Below are 25204 nucleotides of genomic sequence, written 5' to 3'. Positions count from 1 at the left end.
ATAGCTTCTTTAATCACAGGCTAAGATCACATAGCAAAACTGTGTAAAGTTTTCTTTGTGAAAAAGAAGATAAATAGCTACGCAAGTATTTTAGCACTGACTGGGCCCTTAATTGTACTCAAAGTTCTGAGAAGTTCTTGAAAGTCTTACTGGAGCCTCAAAAATTGAACCCACAAAGGAAATCCAAGAATGGGAAGGCGCGATCATGGCAGACATACTAGTGCCTAATGATACAAACCTATGTGAGCTGGGCTCTCTGCAGAGCAGGAAATGAGCACTTCAAAAAGGCATCCTCTCCACGCCTCGCATCGTGATCTTGCTTGGTCTCTTACCAAAATGCAATTGCATTCATCATTCACCTCTTTGCTCCCAAATAACTTTTGAACCCTTTTTACAATTTCAGCCAAATTCAACATAAAAGACCTGAAAATAGTAAGTGTCATGAAATCAGCAGATAGAAGACACTTATCAGTGTCCCCACCAGAGGAAAGGTAACTTCACCAGTCGGCTAATCCTCAGCACAAGCGCCTGGTGAGCCTGGAACCACCTCCATGTTGCTAGTGCACGTGGGAGGGGGGACTGCTGGAGCCCACGTCCAGGGCCTGGGCAGAGATGGGATGGGAAACACTAACCCACGGGTAGCCAAGCTCCGTTAACCCTGCTCCTTCTAGAACAATGTACTATATACACTTGGGTGAAGAGCGTTCACGACAGTAGGTGAGCTACCATTGGGGTACTCTGTGGGTACGAGCTGGGAAAATGAAACTTTGGGATCAGGAACGGCCCACATGCCGGGAAAGGAACCCAGTCGTGGCGCAGGACAACTGGGAACCGACGAGCTCTGGACAAGCCAGCTGTGCAGAGAGCCCGCCCGCTCTGGCCGGGGACGGCACACCGGGGGACCCAGCGGTCACGGCCGCAGCGGGTCAGGGCGGTGCCGAGCCGTGCACGGCCCTCCACGCGGGGGCAGACCTGGGGGTGGGCGGCAGCGCGAGCGGCCTGCACGCGCTGCCCCGGGGGCGCCCGGTGCCGGGGCAGCGGAGCCGGTGCAATCACGGAGGCCGAGCGGCCGCCGCCACGCGCAACCGTGGGACGGGGAGGTGCCTCCCCGCGCGGGGGGAGGAGGCGGCCGGCGGGGGGCGGGGCCCCCGGGCGGGCTCCCGGAGCGGGGAACCCTCGACCCCTGCGAGCGCAGGCCGAGGGGCGGTGAGCTGACCCGGGCCCACGCGGTGCTGCCACGCGCGAAGGGGGCGGGGGGGCGGGGCGGGAGGAGGCGGACGGCGCGGGAGGACGGCGCGGGAGGGCGGCGCGGGCAGGGCTGCGCGCGGGCGCCGGGGCGCGGCGGGCGGCTCCCGTTGGGCGCGGGCGGCCCCGCCTCGCCCCGCCCCGCCCGCCGGCTCGCGCTGCCCTCGAGCGCCCCCGCGCGCAGCCGCCGGGCGCCCGCCCGCCCGCGGGGAGGGCGGCGGGCAGGTGCGCGGCGGCTGCGGCGTGAGCCAGCGTTGGGGCCGCGTCTGCCCCCCACCGCCGCCCCTCCTCGCCGGCTACCAACGCCTTCCCGGCGTGAGCACCGGTTCCCTCCTGCCGCAGCGCCTCGCTCTCTCCTCCTCCTCCGCGCGGCTCGGGAGAAGGCAAAGCCCCCGGGGGTGCCCGTCGGTGGGTGCGTGCCCCCAGCCCCCGCGCTCGCCTCCCCACCGCGGCAGCCGCAGGCGCAGCCCCGCTTAGCCCGGCCACCATGGCGTGCGGGAGGTAAGCGAGCTCCCTTCACCTCTCCTTCGCGGCGCGGCCGCCGCCGGGTCTCGCCCTCCCGCCGGCACCGCACCTGCCGGGGCGTGCGCGGGTCCGCCTCCCGCCGGCCGCGGGCGGCTGCAGGGAGGGGGCGGCCGGCGGGTTTTCCCGATCCCGGAGGAAAAGTTGCGCCGGGCGGAGGCGAGGTGGCCCCGCATTGTTGTGCTGGGGCGCTGGTGCTTCCCTGCGGGCGGCGTGGCGGGTGTACTTCCGGGTTCGCACCTTTTTTCCCTTCGCCGCCGCCTGCCGCTGCCCTCGAGCGGAGCCGGAGCCGCCACTGCTGGCTGGCTGTCGGTAGCCGAGCCGCGGCTCCCCCTCCAGGCCGGGGGGAAGGGGGTGCCGGGCCGCTCCGCACGTCAAACGCGAACGATGACAGCGGTCGTAGTAGGGGAAGGGTGGGGGGACGGAGCTTGTCCCCGCCGCCGAGCGGGGCGCGGGGCGCAGCGCCCCGCCGAGAGACGCCAGCGCCGCCGCGGCGGCGGCCGGGGCCGAGTTAACGGCCGGGCAGCGGCCGCGGGGATGGTGCGGCAGCCCGACGCCAGGGGGCGGCCCGCGCCCCGCCGCCGGATGGCGGTGACCGCCCGGCGAGCCGCCGCGGCCGGTGGAGGGGGGGCGGGCGAAGAGCGGCGCGGGGCGGCCGGGGCCCGGCGGCCGGGGTGGAAGGGAAGGCCGGGGAGAAGAGTGGACGGACGGCGGCGCGGGACCCGCCGGGCGGCACGTCCGCCGTGAGGCGGCCGGGGAGCGGAGGATGGGGCCGCGGCGGCGCGCCCCGGAGGGCGCGGGGTTTGGCCGCCCTGTGGTAACTACCGCCGGGGCGGGCGGGGGCGAGGGGCCGGGGCGGGCGCCGCTGCCGGGTGTCACACGTAGCGCCGTGTGCGCGGTGCGGGGGGTTTAAACGTGAGTGGTGGCGGGGCCGCCATTTTGAATGGTTCCCTGCCGCGCCGCAGGGAGCGAGGGGTCGCAGCCGGCCGCTGCCCTCCCTCTGCGGCGGCCGCCCCACGGGGCTGCGGGGAGAGGGCCGAGCCGGGGCGGTGTGGAGGCGGCGGGGGCGCGTCCCCGCCGGCGGTGCCGCGGGCGGGCTTCCCAGGTAACGGTCACATGTAGCCTCACGGCCGGCTCTGAGGCGGAGTTGCCGGTGCCGACGGGACGCAGCGCGAAGGAGAAGAAATAAAACTGCAAGAAGTGCCTCCACAACGCCTTGTTTCTCCTTGTCTGGTTTCACGCCCGGGGGAGAGGCGGCGCAGTCGGTTGGGGCGAGGGCGGGGCGGGCTGCCGGCGGGCGGGCCGGGGCTGGACCACGCAACCCCGGTACCGGGCTGCGGCCGTTGGGCTGGGGAGTCGCACAGTGAGGGTCAGCCAGACGGCCAGCAGATGAGTACGTTAACCTAAAAATAACCACGCGGCAGCAGTGCACGTAAATGTTTTGCCCAGGCTATTACAAAGTGCAGAATTCCTAAATAAACCTGAAAGCTCTAGGTTGATCTTAAATCTTTTTGCTTTAACGTGAGGGAGTTGCCCGTTTTCATCTGATAAACATACTACCTGAAGAGATTTGATTAATTTACTTGTTTCTCTCTTGCCAATTGTTACCTTGTTAATGGTTTGAGTAAATTATGTATGATGTCCTTACAGTGATGGGACGAAATAGTAGCACGCTCTACCAGTTTGTTTACAGGCTTCATGCTTTTTCCTTACATAACTGATCTTCCTGTTCTTAAATAGGCCATACACAGGGCTGCTCTAGTGCCGTGTCCCCCGTTCCCCCCGCCCTATCTAATAGCCTGTGTTGGAATTTCACATCTTGCCTGGAAACACTACTTGTAATTGCAAGTATGGAGACATTTCCTGTCATGAACAAGTCATCAGATACTAAAAAAACAATTGTAGTTAAATTTGGTTGTAGTTCATTTAAATACAGTTGTGTAGTTTTAGTGGTATCCGGATATAGTATTGTACTAAAATGCAGTAGGGTATGTTTACTCTTAGACTGATACCTGTATGCTTTGCTTTACAAAACTACAAGTAATTTATTCTTAAAACACTGAAAAGCGTTAAAGCTTTAGAGGAGGCAGCACTGACAGGTTTGTTTGAAAAACCATTTATAAGTTGTGCAACTGAGCTGTAGTTCTTTAAAGAACGATGATGGGTTTTTTTCCCCTTGGTGTAGAGTAGCATGAGTCAATATTGAATTAAATTATGACCTTAATTATTAATACACCAGGATGCCAAGTTTCCTTTGCTGTAGTGAAACGAATGTAATGATAAAAGTTGTGATGGTGGCTGATGTTTGTCCCGTGTAGTAGTTACAAAAATGCAGCTGTAGTAAAAGCAGCCCATGGGGGTATGACAAAACCAGCTGTTGTCTGCTCTGTTTTAAAAACACATTCTGTAAAGGGTGCATGCTGCCATCTCGGTTTCGAGAAAACTTTTTTTGGTTTTTTTGTTTAAATCTTGAAGTGTATTAGCTGGCATGTATTACAAATTTCAGGAGAAGAAAGATGGTAATAAATGAAGTAGGAAGCCCCAAACCCTCTCCCTCGTAGGCCTGAACGGCTGCTGCCTGAGCCATTGCTAGGATGCAGTCAGGAGCAGTGTTCCAGCTTGCACCCCCAAGCACAGAAGTCATTTTTAAAGCCCGAGTGGTTAAAATACTTGTCCCTCCTCTTTTTCTTTTTTGTAACTCCGTGGCAGCGTTTTCTTTGAGCGACAGCTGACACCGCTGCTAAGACGGCGCGGCCGCTGCGCGGACAGGCGAGGAGCCCAGCGCCGCTCGGAGCCGGGCGCCGTGGCGGGAGGCAGTTTCCGAAGGAACCGTCCTGCCCTTAGGAAGGAGCCCGGGCGCGCTGCGCTGTCGGGCAGGCCGGTGGCCCGCCGGGCCAGGCGGGGCGAGGGCCGCCGGGGCGGGGCGGCGCTGCGCTGCGCTGCGCGGCCGGGGGCGCGGGGGCCGGGCCGGGGGCGGGCGGCAGCCCCTCCTCCCCGCCGCTGGCCGGGGTGCTGAATCCCGCCAGCCGTGTCGGGGCGGCCGCGGCCCCGCGACGGGTCGGGTGTCGCGGGCACGGCTGCGGGTGGTGCTTGCGCCTTTGTTCGTCTCGCGTGTTTTTGCACCGTTCGCAAGGGGTCACGGTAGGGAAATGCTCTCGCCAAAAGCCTTTATGTAACGCACCGTATCCCTCTGGTACTGAATGCTGGTCCCAAAATCAGTGACAGAAATACTACAGCGCTTTCTTCTTCAGAGAAAGAGCCCTTCCAGCAATAAAGGTTTTTTGTAAACAACTTGCGAAGCATAGTGTTACCTATGTAAAATGGAAGTGCAGCTGAAACCAGCAAGTGGGCAGGAACTTGCTATTTGCTATTTTTAACCACAGGTTCAGTTTATGAAAGGGCGTGCTGAAAGCTACTATCAAAACAGCATGTCATTGGGGAGAACAAAATAAACCACTCTTGGTATGGGGAAGGTTCAAGAAAAAACAAGTATCTATTAGCAGCAGTACAAACACAGACATGAGCTTTTTTCTGTTTTCCTCTCTTTAATAAAAGACAGTTAAATCTCGGAAGGCATGCAATCTAGAAGGTTTTTTTCCCTAAGTTCACTTTAACGTGCTTCACCATCTCTAGTATGTTTTAAAAAAAGAAAAAGCCTTCTTTCCACCACAGAGACAAGTGTTCATTTTCTGTAATTGCACACTGGGCGTTTCAAATGCAGTTGCACAATGAAAAGCAAATACGCTACTCTGGTTTGATGTGTAGAGGCTAAAAAAAGACAAAAACAACCTGATGTGGTTTATACAGGAGGATAATAATTTTAAAAATATGTAGGCATTTTCATATTCTGCTTCTAAAAATAGAATGAATTGATATGCAGTGTCTTCAAATTAAAGGTCAGAGGTGAGAAACAGGGACAAAGGTCATGCAGCTCATTTTCAAGCAATCAGTTTCTAGTTTTTTCATGGTTGAACAAAAGCTTAATTATACAGAAAAGCGAGGAGTGTAATATTTAACTAGTCAATTTTAACAGAGAAATAGAGGTAGTTTTACACGGTTACTTTCTTGAATGTGGCTGTAATATGGAATTATTTATACTACTGATAAAAATAAATCTAAATTTAAACATTTAAATACATTTCTTAATTTAACATTTAATAATTACAATCTACAATCAAATTCAGTATTTGTAATTGAGAAGTAAGGGAAGAGTGTATAGCCATTTTTCTGCTTTTTCAGTGATCTTAGAATAGACCTTTTTTTTTCTCCTGATGATACATACTGTGACTTTATAAAGTTAAATTGCAGGTCCGTGCATTTTGGCATTCGTGTGCATACTTGTTATTTGTAGCAAAGCCCTTTCCTTCCCAAAAATCCTGCTTCCAGTCTGCAGCATTCTCTGTGTCGCTCTGCAGTAACCTAAAACGGACTGTGTAATCAGTACATGTATGCAATTATAATTTTATTATATGCATTGTAGTTATTGTCTCGGTAATTAAGATTCAGGGTTCTTAACAATTTGAAGGGATTGTTTCAATTTTTATGTTAATATCACATTTGCACTAAACATGTTTTCATAAATATTCTAAAGGTATGTAATAAATATACTTACTATATGTAACATTTGGTGTATATTTGGATCACATGCAGTATTGCAACACCTAAGGATAATACCCACAAATTACACTGTTAAAATTTGTAGTCACTAGCACTTTTCTAATGCATAGTAGGATTTTGCTTTTCTTTCAGATGCTGTGTCCCCTGTACCTACTTCAAATATTGATGTGTGCACTGATTTTCAAGATTTTCATCTTTGATTTTAGAGATTGTGGAATTTTAGTTATATATCACTGATGTTCCTGTGGGCTTTTTTCTGATTTGAATTCATGATGTGTCTGCACAAAAGTTTATTAAAAATGACCATTGCATTACTTTATTTGTTCAGTTGTGTTAAACAGTGACTCACACTGTTAGAAGGTATGACATACAGGACTGCTGTCCACTCCAGTTAAAATGAGAAAAATGTCACACACCCTGCACTATCCATACATCTAGGAAAGTGAATATTGGTGTTTAAAATGTAGTCATGTGTTGTTTTATTTTTATAACTTTTGGTTAAGTTGTTTTAATCCACTATATCCGTAGCAGTATTTGGTGAGCATGTTATGAAATACACATGATTTTTAAAAATTCCATCTTTATCAACACTCTCAAGTAATAATTCAGTGATTAAAAAAAACCCAACAACAAAAACCAAGAAAGAAGATTCTGTGTTATGTAGGTAAACGGCATGTACAAATAAAACAAAAATGCTGTGCAAAGGAAGGGATATGTGAAAGATATATAAATTCCATGAAAACAAGTATTAAAGTAAAACATCTCAGCAAGGTGGTCTGAACAAACCATACTAAATTTGTTATAAAAACAAATAAAAATCTATAGAATATATTTTAAAAAAAACGGACTTCTTATAGTGCTATCACTTTTGAGGGGGTGATGTTAAAGTCTTAATTGGTTAGGGTATTTTTATAACCGAAACAAAAGTTATAAGTTATACCATTTGTTTATAGAACAGATTTAATTTTGGTTTGATAATAGTTTTGCAAGAGGAAAAAGCATGTACAGTTCTGGATTGAAAATGTAACATCTATCCATTGAATGTGAACAATACATGTTCAATTTAGTGTAATCAGGGAGAATGAAAAAAAATGCATTTTTCTTTAAACTAAAACTTAAACATTGAACTCACCTTGTTGCCATAATGTTTTTTTCTTTAATTTGACTTTTAACATGTTTCTTTTGGGGGCTTAATTTGGTGGTGTTTTGTTTGCAAATAGTTTTCAAGTGGGGAAATAAAGTGTTTCTCCCCCCCCCCTCCAGTTTCTCATAGAACTAAGTAAGTACAAAATAAACCAGTCATCAAGCTCTGAAAAAAATGTTGATCTGAGAATTGTGGCTTTTAAAGGTTTTTGCCTTACAAAGTGCTGATACTGATCAATTTTAAAAATACAAAGAAAAATCTGATTGTAAACAGATGTAATAAGATCGCAAGGTAATTTTCTCATGGTTTCATTTGCTGTAAAGTAAATCAATATATGTCAATTTAAATATACCCACGCTGACAGTAAACTGGGAACAAAATTCTTTAAAAATGAAGGAAGTAGAAAACCAGTAGTAGTAGAGGGTGGTGTGTTTTATTTTTAAATGGTGTATTTAAAAAAACCTTACGTTTGAATCTTACAAAATATTGTTTGAAACATACTTTACATTGCTTTTTATTAGTTATCATAGTTGCTTGATATATCTACATTCAAATGCAGACTGTATGAAATCACAGATTATACCAAATACACCAAATATGAGAATTGTGTATACCTCTTTTGAATCTGTAAAGCAAAAATAATCTTGTTCAGCGTGTTCCTTTAGTACATATTAAAATTTTAGTATATATTATTAAAATTTTAACCTGAATACTGAATAGTTTTTAATCCTAAAATAATTGTCAATATTAATATAATAATATAATTTAATTTTGAGAAACTTTGATCCTATTACTTGGGAGGCTTTCGTTGGCTCCAATTACGATACAGTGGGTTTTATTACTCCTTTTCATAGCCCAAAAGAATCAGATTTGTGACAATAGTGGAAGCACATTTTACCTTTCTCTGTTCCTGTTCTCACTGTAGTCAAATGACATTCTTACAAGTAGTTAAAAGGTGCATAACTGGATGCTTGATCTTCAAAAGTGTTTACTTCATTTCTTAAAAACTAAGGTATGCTTAGCCTCTTTTTATATCTGAGAAAAGCATACCTGGACTGTGGCAAAGCTACTTTATTTACTTCCAAATGTAATTACCCTTCTTCAGACCAATGACAAGACTGGGTGACATTTGTAAAGAAAGACTAAATTTTAATCTGCTAGTTGTTTAATTAATTTTTGTGAATCAGCATTTTTTGAATGTTTTGGCATCTCACACGTGCTTGCTTTTATCTTCACTTGCTAGAAAAATACTGTAATAGTGTAAGAAGAAAAGTATGGAAGAAAAGCAAAAAAGATTATGGCTAGACTAAGAATAAAATTGTGAGAGCTTTCAAATATTCCCCCCCCCCCCAGTAATTTAATAAGGACATTGACATCTGAGTGTACATTTTCAGGAAATATTAATTGTTATTTGTTCATTGCAAAGTAACTATATTTTACTGAATAAAACAGAAAGGAAAAGAGTTAAAACAACGAAAACGGCTCAGGAGGAAATTCATTATTTAGAATTGTACATTAAGGAATCCATGTACATACTTGTTAAAACAAGTTAATTCAGAGTATAAGACAACACTTTTTTGCGATGTTTGAAATCAAAATACTGTGTGCATAGTGCTTCTACCAGCAGTCAAGAACTGTGAACAAGAATAAAGTGTTAGTTAATTTTTACTGACTGGTTCAAAAGATAGCAAAGTTCATTAGTTACTAAATGTGTTTTCTAAGTTAATGTATCTGACGAGTGTGTGTGTGTGTGTGTGTGTATATATATTTTAAAAGCTGATGTTTAGTGCTCTTTCTATGCTTGGGTTCTATATATAAGTCTTAACACTTTGTATATACTTTGCAGTATTCATCCATTTTAGTCTTTACTCTTGATGAGTTTACTAAAGGAGCTCCTTTAATGTTGGAAAGGTTTTCCCCTATTCCTTTGCATCACTGTCATATTTGTTTGTTAAAAAATAAAATATTGGTGGGTTTTGTTTTCTAGTTCTTCTGCACTCTGGTTGTACTTGCAGTGTTGAGCATTTAAAAAAATACTGCTGGCTTTATTCTGTGGAAGAAATCAGCCCTTTGACTACCACTGACTGTAAGAAACAGGTTTAACATCAGAGTTTTTCTTTTCAACTTATTTTTGGAGGAAAGCATATAACATTGAAATTGGGTAACTATGTATGTATGCTTTACTTTCATCCAAGCAAATCTTTTTGAATCTTTTGGCAGCAAACTTGCTTAAGCTAATGAATTCAAAACAATGCTTATCAAAGATAATACATTTCTTTTTAAATAGGTATAAACTTACTAGTATTTTCCACCGCCCAGTAAGTTGTCAAAAAACAAACTACATAAGCTGTTAAGTTAAATTGTAGAATGTGCTACCTGTAAGGAAAGGTGGGTTTACCTTTGTTGGATGTCTGTTGGTGTGTTTTTAACTGATACTACTCTTTTCATTGTATTTCCTATCCTGCAATAATTCCATATGGTGTTCTGTTGCATTATTTTTTGTCTACTGTTACAGTATCCTTCCACGTGCTGTGAATGCATAGTTAAAACAAGGATTGCTTTCAAAGCAAGTAACTTTCTCTCTAAAAACATCTTGCTGTCTAGTACATAATTCCTCAACAGTATTTATTTGGTTATTTGCAGTTAAAAAGGTCACTTAAATGCCAAGATAGTGTCAGAACTAAAATGCCAAAATATTTTTCTGTTCTGTGTAGCATAAGGAGGCAATAGGAGAGTTCACCATGAGCTATTTCGGAGCCCAAACTTGGTTCCATTTAAGTCAGGGACCGATTTCTTAATGGCTTTCAGTAGGATGCAGTAAAATACATGCCAGTTAATTTCACGGAATTGGAATGCCCAGGCTTTTGTACAGTTAACATCACTTGTGCCAAGTTTTGTGTATTGTATTGGGAATTTTTATCAGAACTGCTTTATAAAAAAATCACATCTCCTTTTTTCTGCGTAATAACCTGATACATTTATGTGACACACTAAAATACATGAAGCTTACAAATGTGTTATGAAATGGCAGTACTGGAAACAAGAGTAACTTGAACTTGTGCTGTTTCCTGCTACAATTTTTAAGAGCTTTACTTTTCCCCTTTGAGTCCCAACACCACTCCCCCAAATATTTATTTTTAATCCCTTCATAAACTGAAGCAGACTACGTGCCAAAGCGAAGAAAACAGATCCTTTACTCTATGCTTGCATATTTCATTATGTTGCATAAATAATGCAAGTAAATCCTTAAGACACAAAAGCCACATAGCCACAGGTTGGCAGAACAAAGCAGCAGACACAAGAGATTGGGCTTCAGTGCTTGAAGGTGTAAAAGCAGAGCTAAGTTTAATACAAGGGTGAAGTCTACACAGTTCCAGTGGAAAACTTAGTTACTACAAAAGAAGAGGAACCGAATCGGCTTGCCAGTGCTGTTGCACTGGAAAAGATTGTACCATCATCCCCTTTTCCAATCCCTGGTGTTGGAAATGGCTCAGGATAACTGACTGTAAGGGAAAAGAAGTTAGAGAAATTTGATTTTCATTTGTCTTGGGTTATTCTTCTGGCTTTGCTCACTCCTAGTGGAATATCCCATTTTTGAGTAAGATCAGGATAACTGAGGATGTGCTTTTAAACTGGAAAAAGACAAATCTCAGATTTCTCTAAAGGAGAAAAGAATGGGGCTTATGTCTAAACAGGACGATACTGAAATTCCTTGTTTGTTTTGGATGGGTTTTTGTTAAAGTAGATTATTCAAAAGACAGTGGACAGGCTTGTAGAAGGTGAGTTCATGCATGCTCCTATCTGTTCATCTTTAATAAACAAACTAGACAGCCTAAGTAACAAGCTTACTCCCAAAGCAAGGTCTTTTCCTTCATGCTTCCTGCCATTTGTGGTACTAATTTTCTGCATGATATTTTTATTGGCATTATGGAAAATTAGCCAGGCCTTGCTCAACTAGATCAAAAGTACACCTTTCACGTAGTTTCAATCAAGTTACACATCTGTATTTTTATGACTGATTTTATTCAGATAGAGACCTAGATTTTAATACTATTACATATTATGCTCTGTGGTTATGTAACTGGCATAATTGGAAGCATTTTTCTATTGATGATGATAAATTGGCATTGAGCTACAATTTTGACGATGAAAGAGTCCCAAAGAATTATTGTTTTCTTAAAGCATATACAAAGTATGACTGACTGTTTAATTTGTACAATTTAAGCGTAGTAAAGACAACTGACTAGTTCTTAGGTTACCTATTGCAATTAAATATTGATAAAGGAAACAAACACCTTCCAATATCCTGCAAATCTGTGTCTTTTCCCTCTGTTGTCATCACCTGTGTAGCTCCTTTATGGAGGCTTGGGAAAGAAAAAAATTCAACAGCGGCTGATTTTATCTTGTGCCTTGTTTATCTCATTGCAGTTCTGATGAGCTAGGTAAGTCTCAAACAGTTAATAAGTTTACAGGTCACTTCACAGAGTCAATGCCCTGGCATTTTATGGCCTTCTAATGAGCCGTTAAACTGGAGAAGAGGTAATTAAATATGGTACTCAGGTACAGTGTACACAGTACTGACTCCAGCTCTCTGATTTTAGGTTCCTCAGAAGACGATGAGGTCATTCAAGAAGGTCTCCTCAGGCTCAGGTCAGTCTTCTCTAATAGCGTCTTACATGGCTGACTTTGTATCTCTAAAACTGAGGTACTGCAGTACTTGTGTCCCACTGACTCGGATGAACTTAATTCCTGGGGAGGGAGGGAGGAGAATCATTAATTTTGTGCACAAGCTTCAGAGTTCTTGTTTGATGCTGTTTGAGTGTTGTGCTTCTGTAAGACAAATAAACAATTACGTAAGGAAAGTTTTACAGCAGCCTAGGGTCAGATACATGTTTTAAGTTGTAGGAGCCCACAGGTCTGTGAGAGGGCTGCAGGGCCACCGCACACAGACCCTGGCCACTCACTAGAATTTAACTCCTCGAGTTACTTCCATGCCGCTGTCAGGTTACAGCGCCGGCCGGGCTCACCGCCACGCCGTGCCTCTAGCGCAGCGCAGCCGGCGGCGGTGCTCGCCCGTCCCGCTCCCGCGGCGGCCCCTCCCGGGTGCCCGCCCGCGGCGGCGCATGCGCGGGGCGGCGGGCAGGGGTGCGGGGCAGCGGGCAGGGGTGCGGGGCTCCCCCGCGGCGCTGCGTGACCGACGGGGTGGGGGCGGAGGCCGCTCTCGCTGCGCTACGCGCCGGGCGCTCGCCCCGGGCACACCGGGCAGCCACCCCGGCCCGGCTCCCGCACAGCGGGGTGCGCCCGTTGCGGCGGTGGGTAGCCCGGGGCTGGCGCTGGCAGGGGCCCGGTCTACCTGTGTGCTGGGGCCGCGGGAGCGCCCCGTGTCACTGCCGAGCCGCGCAGGCTGCCAGGCGGCGGGCGAGAGCAGCCGGGCGGTTGCCCGGCGGGGAGGAGGGGCGCCCCGCCGGGACGCGCACACCGAGGCGGGTGCGGCTGCGCCGGGTGAGGAGACGGGCTGGAGCCCGAGGCGCGGAAGCGCCCGCTCATCGTCCTGCGCTGGCACCGCGGCAGGTGAAGCGACGGGACCGGGCCGCTGGCCGCCGGCGCGGGTACGTCGGGCGGGCAGCGGCGTACGTCCGGTCCCTCTGGAAGTGCCGGTCTTCCCGGACGGGTTTTAGCCCTGTCAGACGGGCTCCCACGACGACCGGCTAGAGCCTCCTTAAATCCGCCGGGGAAGCGGTCGCTATCAGTTGCAAATCCACAGCTGAGAGACTGTTAATGTACGTGAGACCACATCCTGCAGCAGAGCTTTCCGAGTGCGTGCCTCCCGCGTCCTGCCCTCCGATCACGCGTGGGATCGGAGCAATTTCCTGCACTTTGTGAATCCCCCTCGCAACCCGCCGGTGCTGCCGGCAGGCGATCCGCGGCGGGCAGGGCGGACCGCGCAGCACGGCGGTGCGGCACCGAGAGCCGCCGCGTTTCATTTCAACAGAGAATGTCAGTAAAGCGCGTGTTTGAAACTGCGCTCCAGCCGCTAATTAGAACAGCGGTGCCTGCAGGCTGCGGCGTGAGCCTTCGGCCAGGGCCGCGCCGGCTCCCTGAGGAAGGCGGAGGCGGGCTGGGCTGCGGGGAGCGTGCGCGCCCGCGGGGGTGTCCGCGGCTGGCGCCCACCTCAGGTGCAGCGGCTGAGGAGCGCCGGGGCAGCCGTTGGGGGCTCCCAAAGCCGTGCTCCGGGGGGCAGCCGGCGGGCGGGGGGAGGCGCCTGCCGCGCTCGAGCGGCGATTCCCGAAAGGAGCCGTCGTTCGTACGGGAGCGGTGCGAAGGCTCCGTTATAAACTGGGTAGCTTCGTGCCCCGCGGACGCACGTCGAGCAAACTCCGTCTTCATCGTCCATAGCCATGGGAAGCGCGCAGCTAGGTCGGAGCTGTGTTTTGTTAAAAAGTTGTTTTTAAACAGTCCTGCGGGAATAACACCGCGGGCAGCAAGACCGGAGCAGGGGAAGGGGGAGAGCTGGGCGCGGCCGGCCTGCTCTCCGAAACGCGCGGGAAGGCATGTCGCCACCTCACCCGGTGGAAAGAAACCGCATTTTCTGGAAGTGTTAAACAAAAGCCCGAGGGCAAAGCGTGGCGCCGGGGCAGGGCTGCGGGGACAGACCCGCCGTCCCAACGGCCGCGCCCGCGGGCAGGCAGGGAGCGCGGCCGCTGGGCCGAGCCCTCACGCCCGGCGGGCGCCCGTGTGTCGCCCTCCTCGGCGCCCCGGCGGGCGACGAGCGATTGGAAGCGCCGCCGCCACCCCCGCCCCCCTCCGCCCCCGCCATCCCAGAGCGACACGGCCGCTGCCCAAAGGGAGAGCCCGCGAGCCGGTGGCAGCCCCCGCCCTCGGCCCGGCGCTTCGCGGCGGCGGAAAGGGAAGGCGGTTTTGGCGCCCAAACCCTAGGTGAGAGGGTTTTGGCGGGAAGAGCTTAGCACCGGCAGAGACCCTTGGCCTGAGGAAGCGGCCGGGAAGCCCCCTCTCTCCGCGCTGGGAAGAGCCGGTTTCGATAGAAACCGCGTAGGAAGCACGACGGGCGCCTTACCCGGGCACGGCGGCGGGAGCGGCGCGCGTGGGCTGGCGCTGTCGTGCGTGGGGCGGCGGCCGCGGCGCAGAGCGAGCGGCCCCGGCAAGTGAAGAAGAGGGGGCAGGGGCTCTCCGGCGCCTTTCCTGCTTTTCCTGCCTGCCCGTCGGCGAGAAATGTTGGCTGTGCTTTGAAATGGGAAGTCGCGGCAGCACCCCGAGCTCTGCTTTCAAGTGTAAAACGCGTTTTGTTTCAAATGCACGCGGGTCGGGCGTTTGTTTGGTGGTTGGTCGGGGTTTTGGGTTTTTTTTTTCTTTGTTTTGTTTTTTGGAGGTGGGGTCCTTCTTTGTTTTGGGGCATAGAAGAAACTAGAGTTAGGACTGTAAAAGTTTTAGGAAGTTGACAAATTGGAAATCCAACACCACTGGTTTTGGTTACAGTTTCAAGTGAGCTCTTGCTGTGCATTTAGGAAGACGATGCTGCAGCTTCCTATGTCTTTACTAAAATTAGCATCAATTTAGCGAAATGTAAGGCTAGAAATACACTTTTTAATATGAGAACTGTATTACCATAAAACTAATTTTTCCACAAAACTGGCTTGTTCTGTAGGGCTTTCTCCCCCTTTATACTCTTGGCTTTTCCCCTCCCCCCGATTCTTTGCGAATGAATTTTGGAAGGGTATTAGTGGGTTGGGTTCTTTTTTTTTTTCTTTATTTTTCTTTTTTTTTTTTTTTTTTTTTTTTTTTTTTTTTTTCCCGGAGAGTTCCCAGCTGGCAGCAGCTCTCTACCTTCCACAAAACTTGAAAGGCTGATGTCCCTTGCAGGAAATGAATGAGTCGATAACATCTGACACCAGTGACCAGTCCAGTGACCCCAACCTTAATTCCACTAATACTGGAGGCCTGAAAATCTCAGTAAAGACCCTTTGCAAATCCCCCCCGCTCCATTTTACAAAATCTGCATTTATTTTGCAATGTAAGAAATACTTTGCAACAAATATCTTTACTTTATTGAGGTGGTTTTGTAGCCTTTCATTTATTCATGGAAGAACGTATTATGCTGAATTTTCTTTTAACTGAAATTCGCTAACAAGACTTTTTGTCCATTTAAGGAACTCAGTCAACTCGTTTGTGTCTGTTTAACCAATATTCTAGCTTCTAAGGAATTTTTATACCAAACGTCGGTAAAATAAATCAAGCTGAAAAAATAAAGACTTTGAAAACGGTATTAAACAGATACTTTCTGTCTTTTCGAAGGGAGGGGCAGAGAGAGCTCGTATTTTATAAACGTGCCATTCTACAAGAAATGTAGTCTTGGGCACTTCAAGTAAGTGGTTTAAGCTTTTTTTTTTTTTTCTTCCGGTAACCTTCATTTCTTGTTCATACTAGAGTTTACGTGTGTTAAAATCTCGTACATTTATTATATATTAGATATCGTCCCGGTCATAAGATCCAAGCATATAAAATTACTACTGATTTAATATTGTAAAATAATCGGTATTGCAAAGGGGGAAGGGAGGTTACGAGCAAAAAGAAATGGTATGTTGCACGAACGAGTAAGGCAGGTCAGTGTAGGAAGTCGACCTCCACTGTTGAAATAACCTATAGGAAATTTACGGTTGAAGACTGCAAAGGAATTTCAGGATTTAAAGCTTCTGCTCCACTTGCCAGGCTGCTTGTATGAGTACACTTTTGCCCACCCTCGCTTCTTTCTAGCAAACGATCAAACCGAGCACCTTGGTATTTCACACAGAAGTGAGGCGCTAGCAGGGGAATTTACGCTTTCCTGAAAGGCAACAAAAGGAGTAAACAGGCCCATGGGGGCAAAGGCGTCCCCCTTAATTGGGCAGACTGATCGACGCCACTTCCCAAGCAACAGCAAGTGCTTTGCAAATGCATAAACCCCTTGTATTCAGGTTCTGCACGGATCGGTTTGTGGCTTTGGCTTTTGTTTGTGTGTGTCCTTGGGATAAGAGAGGATGCTGGGGGAGGGGGGGATGGAGGGTTAATAAGAAAGTAATTGAGCCCAGGTTTTAACAAGGTATAGGCAATATAGGTTATACAATACTGGATGTAGAGCGATGTTCTGTGAGTAGGCAGTGGTGAGGACAGAAGAGGCAAAACGTGATGTTTTCATACCTTCGTCTGTACCTTTTCACCGCAGGAGACAGGAGAGATGGAAAATAAAACGGAATCTCACCTAACTTCCTAAAAATAATTTTTAAATAAGCGTTTGGCCGTAAGTACGGCGATAGCAAGGGCTCGGGAGCGGCTGGCAGCCGTGTACCTGCGGGAGCCGGAGTGAGCGCCGCTGTGCAGGGCTCGCTCGGGCCGTCGCCGGGCCTGTTACACAGTGCACGGCGCTTGTTCCGAGTTGGATCCCCCCCGCTGGCAGCGAAGACTTAGAACAGCAGTCCCCGGTCAGCGTTATTCCTTCCCTCTTTGTCTTCTTCCTTCAGCTTTTTTTTTTTTTTTTTTTTTCCGCCTTCCCCCTCTCTAGCAAATCCCCTTTCTCTGTCAGCCCTCCTCCCTCCACCTCTCCCTCCTGGGGAACAATCGCTGCTGATTGAGGTTCACTCCAATACTGGGCTTGAAAACTGGGCTCTTATTTAGGAAGTCATTAATCACATCCCCTCCCCCGGAAAGAGATGGCGGAGAAACCTGTGAAGTACAATTCCTCGCCCCATCCCCCTCCAGAAATGTTTTGAAACGCTAAACCCCCGCACATTCTGGGCCACATTAAGGTGATACCGCGTTTCCGGCGCGCTTTTAATTTGAATGCGAAATGGGTTGTAGCGTGCGGCACACGCATGTACCGCGCACGCATGCACACCGCGCACCCAGGACACGCGCACACACACGCAGGGAGAGGCAGATTCCACCCCCCACTCCCCCCGCCCGGGACCCCGCCGTGCTGCGGGGGCTCTGCGCGGCTTTTCCTCAGGTGGACGCGGGGAGCCGGTGATACGTACGCCCGTGTTTTTCGCAGACGGTAACACAGACGCCTCCCAACACAGTGCATGGCAATACACATGCGTGTGCCTCGCGTGCGCGTACCCCACCCGGCGCGTGCACGGGTACCCTCAGAACCCCCTCGCGTGCGTGTGTGGCTCTCGGGGCTGCACCCCGGACCGCACGGACCTCCCTGCGCGCCTGTGCATGCATGGGAGTGCAGACACCCCAGAATAATACGTCATCTCGGCTTCCCGTAAAGGCGCGTGCAGATTAGCTATCGAAAAAAAGACGCGTTGGAAATTTCTTGTTCATTCATAAATTATTTTGGTGTGTCAGCGTGGTTGAAATGGCGATTGGCTACTCCTGCCTCCTGCCAACCCCTTAAGGATCCGATGTGAAATTAGTAGCAAGAAAGCATGTAATTGACCAAGTCACGTGTGCGCAGGGGGCCAGAAACGGAGCGAGAGAGAAGGGGAAAAATCAAAAGAGGGAAAGCACATTAGACCATGCGAGCTAAATTTGCGATCGTTCAAAATCAGGATGTTAGATTAATGCAGAAGACCACTTCGATCCACAGGGAAAGTTTTCATCTCACGAGTTTGGAGCAGAGGGCCCGTGGGGCAACATGGCCGAAGGTTAATTTTCTTTTTCTATTGTTTTACTATGATTTTCGCTCGCTCGCTCTCTCCCTCTTCCCCCCCCCCTCCCCCCCTCCCCCTTTTAACCCGACTATGCATTACCCTTTTTTAGCAGCTCGCGCAAGGGGGCTTTCTCCAAACCCATTGTTACCCGGCTCAGAAACTGTTCCGTACCGCCCACACCGATTCACAACTTGAAAAGCTTTCAGGGGGCTATTGTTTGAATTGTTCCTGTTTGATTAAGCACAGTTGCAGTGGTGGGATGAGAAAACGGCCGTACACCTGTCCCAACTTTAATCGAAAGTTTATTCCAAGGAGGGATGGATACACGTTGGAAAATAGTGGTTTCGGCGCTGCATGTGCAATAACCAGTTGTGCAATCTACCCAATTTTGCTCGTTCTCTCTCCTCCACCCCTCCTCGGCCGGCCTCCCCCCTCGCCCCCCGGTCCTGCGCCTTGCGAGGAGAGACTAATTGGGCTGAGAATTTCTCTTGAGAAATGGGATCAGTCTTAAACCAGCAATACTCAAGTAAAGTATCGCGTTCTGTGCTGTAATGTGGCTGAAAGATGGAGTTAAATGGAAAAATACACGTATGTACAGAAACGTGGGCTGCCCTGGGCAAAGAGAGAGGGAGAGCCTCCGTACGCAGTCTTTCCTCTCTGTAACCTCCGGTGATTTTATTTTTTTACGTATTTTGGTTGAAGGTTGTTTATTTTCGCATTTAGGAAAAAATAACCGCTTTTCGCCGTTTGCCTTTTGATTTTGTTTTGTTCGGCTTTTTTTTCCGTTTCTTCCGCAGTAACTCCTTTTATAGTGGCAAAAGGATGTTACCAGAATTTAACTCTTTGCTTTGCATCTTGTCCCCCCTTCCTTCTTTTTCTACTCCCCCCCCACCCCCCACCCCCACCCCCCACCCCCACCCCGCCTTTCCCTCTTCCTCAGCAGGGGCGAGTAAAGGTGGAGACGAGCCCGGGAAGTTGCCGGAGCAGGAAGAAGAGGAATCCCAGGTTTTGCACGGAACCGGCCATTGCAAATGGTTCAATGTGAGAATGGGATTCGGGTTCATCTCCATGAGCAACCGAGAGGGAAGCCCCTTGGAGTCTCCAGTTGATGTCTTTGTACACCAAGTAAGACCCATTTTTGTCTTCCATCTCAGCCTGCCACATTATTTGAGCTCAGTGGCACTCCAGTTTCATGTGAAGAGAAGTAACCTATTTTTCCTAGGTATTTAGGTACAGCTATAATGAAAAAAGTTGTCTTAGGTACAGGTTTTATTGGCAGCATGCAATTTGAATAAATAAGGTCGTTAGATTGTGCTTAGTCTCTGTGGACAGAGATTTGTGCAAAGGGATAATGTTATTTCTTTGTATCCTCCTGTTTGGTTAGAAACTTCAGTGCTTTTTATTTATTTTCAAGTGCCACACTTTTCTTTTTAACAAGGTTTATGATTTGTCACCAAATTTGATCAGGAGCAGATATGTCTTTCCTTGGAAACTCATTTAGAATTAGGCTTGGAAAAGGATAAATAAATGTTGGTTTTCCTTCAGATAACACTTGAATACAGTTTTAAATGCTTTTCTTGTAAACCTTGAATTACTTTTTAAAAGCTCATCTGAGATTAGTTAGTGAAATTAAGGCATAATTATAGTGTTATTTTGCAGTAATTCAGACTTGAGAGTGTCCCTGTGGTGATACACGGAAGCGTACATGTGGTTTGGTTAGTTGATTTTTAAATACCCCTTCCTAGGAAAAAAAAAAGTAACGATTGAAGAGTCAGACTTAAAAAAGCAGCATCTCTGCAAGACTGTTGGGGAGAGAAGTAGCATGGGGCCCTTGATTCTGGTTTTTAAGCACAGCAGCGTGAATGAACGTGGAAGCTGGCGTGAATGACTTGATGCAAAGGAGTTGCAGATGGCAGATAACATACAAAGTGATAAAGTTAAGGGAACTTTTCCCAAGGTCTGTAGCATGGTTTGTGAAGCAGCAGCATGTGTAGACCTTCCCTGGTCCTTCTGCTAGTGTCCAGTTGCAACAACGCTATTTTGAATTTCACCCAATCTACTCGGTGATCAGAGGACAGAAGAGCAGTGAGAGGTAAAGAGACCATTTTGGGTTTGGCTAGGCCATGTTAGGAAGGGAAAAAGGCATCTTAACTTTTTATGTCGTTGTCCATTTTCTATGACGTTTGCAATGACGGGGCAGGGGAGGTGTTCCATGATTATAGTGATTCCCTTTTAATGTTCCATTTGAGGGCCCAGTCTTCTTTTGTGGTAACTTTGATCAGGCTTTTTTAAAGAATACGCCTTTCATTAGATTAATAAAAAGGTGACTGAAACTTAGAAAGAATGCTGCTGCTGTGGCATGTTGCCTTACTCCCTGTGGTGGGGGGGTGTGGATTTCTGATCATGCGGTCTTACATGTACCCTACGCCCAAAGGCCTGCACATCAATATCAGCTGCTTGCATTTGGAATTATGTACAAAGTGTAGAATCCAACAGTGAACTTAAGAAATTCTTAACATTTCCTGCTTTGTACTGGCATATGAGGTGCCCCTCTCCTTTGCTGCTTTTTCTTTTTAGAACCGAGTGAATTAAATACTTACCAAAGAAGTAGTATTCCTCCTGTTTTACCCCCTTTCATCCCTTCTTTGTACCTTTCTAAATTGTGAAATTGCTCATTACAGTTCTATAAATTTACTTTCTAGATAAAAAACCTTTTTATTAATCTAATTGTATGTTAATATATGTCATTGTTTTTGCTTCTTGAAAAATAGAAACGTTTGAGGCAGAGCAGTGTAGTTAATAAAGAAACGTATTTGGAAACAAGGATATTCTTAGACCTGTGGAAATAGAGAAGTGTTAAACTGCATGATAACGTGATACATTTCAGTAATACTAGACAAGGTGTGCTGTTGCATAATGGAGAGTAGTCATAGAAAATAAAAAAGTATGTGGTCAATTTGGAAGTTGCTATTCAGTTTTGTCTCTTTAAAGGAGCGGACAAAAAGGAAATATTAGGCAGGTTTGTTTACACTTTAATAATCTACAATTTATCAATATCCTTAGGTTTTTAAGGCATATCACAGTGTAAAATGCAATGAAAAATAGATTGTTTCATTGCACATAAACTGTGCATCTCAGTCATTTTGAGTATTATTTAGAGCTATCTATGTCTTACTGAGTGAAGTTGTTAGTGTTCTGCAATGGATTGCTCTTACAACAAAGAAAATATGTTTCTTACCTTTTTATTTCTGATGAAATCTAGGATTATACATAAACTTCATGGTGATGTGAATTTTCTTTCCATCAGTCAAAAGTAGAGTTTTTATGTTTAATGTAATGGGGCAAAGCAGTATCTACTTCATTTCAGAGTACATTTTAGATCATTTATATTGCTATATAGGCTGCTTTGTGCTAGCTGGCTAGCTGATCAGTAGTAACAGTAGCACCCAGAGCATAAAAATGTCTTTAAATCAGTAATGTTATTTAACAGTGCTGCTTGCACAAGAGTCTGTTGCCTGAACAGTGATTGGACCCTATTCCTATTAGTTTCATTAGTTTGAAAAATCTAGTCATGTGAAAAGGCCTTTGCAAGGCAAAGATGTTATTTTATTAATCTGTTGAAACAAAATATTGCTGTTCAAAACTGCTTTGGAAACACTTCATCATTTATTTAAGTGTGGGCACAGTGTTGCATGCGTTCACTCATTCTGCAGTGTTTGTAGTGACTAGTTTAATTTTATAGAATCAGCAGAGGAAAGAATCTTCTATCTTATTTAGTTCAAGGCCTCCCAAAGCTAGCTTGAACCCTGCAACAGTATTTTTACTTCCTTATCTTACCTTTTCTTGGTGAGGCTATGCCCAGTATAGAAGGTCTTGCTACGAGCAAAAACTTACTGGATATCAAATCAAAATTCCTGTAATAGTTTAAGCTCGTTCGTTATAAGTTAGACTTTTGAGCTTGCAATAAATAATCTTGCTTTCTTTGTGGAGTTCCCCCTTGGTTGTGTGCAATTATAGACATGTTTTTCTAAAGTCAGTGCTTCACTGATTGTATATATTGATATATTTTTGGAGGACGATGAGTTTGTTTGGACTTCTGTTCCCCCTCACCCAATCAAAGTTCTGATCATGAAACCACTGCAGTATTGAGTTTTTAACTCTAGCTTTTAAGTCCTTCCTTCAGCACTAATCATTTGGATTGATCTCTGAACTACTTTCAGGTTGTTGTTACCCTTCTGGTTATGAGGTACCTAGAACTAGATGCATTATTTAAGGTAGAAACATGTCAGCCATTATATATGTGCGTCTGTGCATGTGTGTACAATGTAAATAGGATACACTTACAAGCATCTACACTCTTGTCCTTTTTTGGCTTTATTCTGATACAGTTTATATCTTTCAGTGATGTGTTTGAGTCATTCCATGTCATGTAAAAAAAAAAAAAGTCCGAAAAACTATTTAATTTTTCAGAGACAAGCCAGGCCCAGTGTAGCAATGCCTAGTCCACTGTGTTTCTTCTACAAAATATGAAGAGTAGCAATGTTAATCCTTTGTAACTGTTAAATCCAAGGAACATGCACCTTAGTGAATTTGGTTCAGTATTGTCATTCGCACTTTTAATAGGTTAGAATGGAATGAATAATATAGCTTGTTTCTCATTTATGATGTGAATTCTGCACATAGTTACGTGTAAACAGCTCTTGTTAAATTATAGAGAAAGATCTATTTATCAAAGGGTAAAACAGACTGGAGAGGTGAAGGAGTGAAACCTCTTGTGGTGCACATGGAGAAAGGTCTTCATTGCTAAGAACCCAAGAAGAGCTCAAGCTTTCACAAAATCAGAGAAACGGATGATGTTAAATGTTTCTGCATATTCAAAATTGTACATGCACTGTAGATACATACAGCTTTTGGGGAGTAAGGCAAAAATGCTGTGGATTTTCTTATACACATTTTGTATGGACTAAGGTAGAAACGTGTATGTTTTCCTTTGTGTGAAGCACAGACGTTAAAGGCGATAATGAAGAGTAGGGTGCTGGATGTAAACAGATGCAATTAAATACTTGTTTGTGAATATCAAGGGTTACAATTTTATGTTCTGAGTAATTTTCAGAATGTTTCAGGATGAGATGGATTGTTCAGTTCAGAAGACATTTGTTTGGACCTGGCTCTGAAGTACAGAATTCTTACTGCATTAAGGGATTGATACAGGATTTCTGAACTGGGACCTTAAACATGATCCTTTTTTGGGATCTGCTTTTATGAGATGGGGAGAGGAAGGAAGGGAGGAGCAGCACACAGGAGTTGGTGTATTTTGTTTTCTCATTAAAAGGAACATGGTTGGTTTGAAATTTTTCTCTTTCATCTGAAGTTTCTTACTGTTGCTGCAAGTTACTGTTATTACAAGATTTGATAAAAATGGAAGAAAGCCTTTTTTCTTTCACTGAGTCCTTTTGTACTGCACTATTGTTTGTATATTACAAATTTTGCTTTTATTGTTGCAAGTACCTGTAATGAAAGGAGGAGGGAAAATTACTGAGACTGTTCAGTTATGATTGTAAACAGAAGAATAAATGGAAAACTGTATACGTAAGCAGCATCTGAAAAGTCTTTTCCCTTTAATTTGACCCAGCATCCTTTCTGATGATGAATCAGATGCCTATTCTTTAAATTCCTAGTATTTTAGCCACAGTTGAACTACTTGTAGCATAAAGTTGGGCATGGCATGATACACTGAATGCTGACTTTCTTAGATTGTGACACATGTGATCCTGTCCTTTTGCAAGGATACATTCATTCATCTAGCACGTCTTTTCCAATTCTGCATTATTAGGAGCCTGTAAAAAGCTACTTAATTGCTCAGGATAACTGGAAGTTCTGCGCAAGCAAGCGGGATCAATATTATGTCGCTCCTTATTGTTAAATATGGTATAGCAATGCCCATTTGAAGTACCAAAAGTCTCCATACAGAGTACACTATTACAAACTTGTCATCTTTGACTTCTGCTGGGGACCAGGCAAGCCCAGTCCTAATCAAAACAAAAGTGGCTAGCAGGATTTAGAGAGGGAAGCTGAGGAAGGAAGTGAATGGGGAGTAAATGTGTGTTTGCAGTGAGCATGTGTATCGGAGATCTGGCAGAGATCAGACCTACACTAAAGATGTGGGTGTCAAAGTCTGCTCAGCAGCCTCAATGCTTGTAGAATCTGTTAAGCGTAACTGTTGGAGATCCAGAGCCAAGCTTTGGCACTTACCAGTTGTGTTGGAGCATACAGAGGAAATTGTCTTTAAATTATAGGGACCACAGATTTGTGGTATGGAGTGGTACAGCCTTGTTTGGGATTATTTTTTTTTTTAATTATTTTTAATTTATTTTGGCTACTAATTAGGCCCAGTCCTACATTTCAGGTCCTGTTTGTGGACACATAGGCAGATGGGAAAATACTTCACTGAGGGCTTAATGGTTTAAGATGGTTGTCTGAAGAAACCTGTAATTTAGTATTTAAATTATGGAGTTACCATCTGTGGAATAGATTTCATCTATTTACATCTAAACCCAACGTTACAGTGCATTTTTATTGATAGATGTAGGTAGCATTTAAATGAATGGGAAGTCCAATTAAATGTAGATGGTGTTGAATCGGATCAGAATTTGATGAAGTTGTTCAGCTGTTAAATTTTGATAAGTAAAAATCATAAGTGGCTCAAAGACAGAGGCCTGCAATGCACTATTTTGTCTCGAGAGTGATTCCTCTCTTTGGCAGAGCAGTAAGTACACCCTTTCCAGAGCATACTAGCCTCCTTTTCTGCAAGACTGAGGAAGTTGTGCACAGGGATTGGGATACTGGAAGGAAGAGGGTATTTTGTCTGGGGCACAAACATAAGATATCAAAGCAGATACATGAACTGAAGCTAAAAGGAAATGAATTGTTAAATTGGGAAAAATGTTGTTATGGTTGCTTGTCCTGGTTTGCAACTACATTACTGAGGGTAGTAAGTATATCTAGATTGTAGAGTTTTGCTTTAGAC

The 25204-nt window shown here is 46.1% G+C and overlaps 1 protein-coding gene across 6 annotated transcripts in view; it reads left to right on the top strand.

Moving 5' to 3' along the window:
* The first annotated feature begins 541 nt into the window (after positions 1-541).
* The window catches only part of LIN28B (lin-28 homolog B), a 116190-nt gene continuing 91527 nt past the window's right edge, over positions 542-25204 (top strand). Inside the window, exons 1-3 of one of the 6 annotated variants that reach the window (XM_080389851.1) lie at positions 1613-1746; positions 12130-12178; positions 19121-19302. In XM_080389851.1, the coding sequence (XP_080245977.1) occupies positions 12145-12178; positions 19121-19302 (216 nt within the window). In that variant the 5' untranslated portion in view covers positions 1613-1746; positions 12130-12144. Of the gene's footprint in view, positions 1747-12129; positions 12179-18053; positions 18172-19117; positions 19303-25204 lie in introns of those variants that run through there. The other 5 variants (XM_080389850.1, XM_080389849.1, XM_080389848.1 and 2 more) reach the window with 5 other exon arrangements.

This window comes from Falco punctatus, assembly GCF_963210335.1.
Source record: "Falco punctatus genome assembly, chromosome: 5".
In the NCBI taxonomy this organism is placed as follows: domain Eukaryota; kingdom Metazoa; phylum Chordata; class Aves; order Falconiformes; family Falconidae; genus Falco; species Falco punctatus.
Note: the sequence above shows the minus strand (reverse complement) of the source record. Positions and strands in the feature narration are given on the sequence as shown.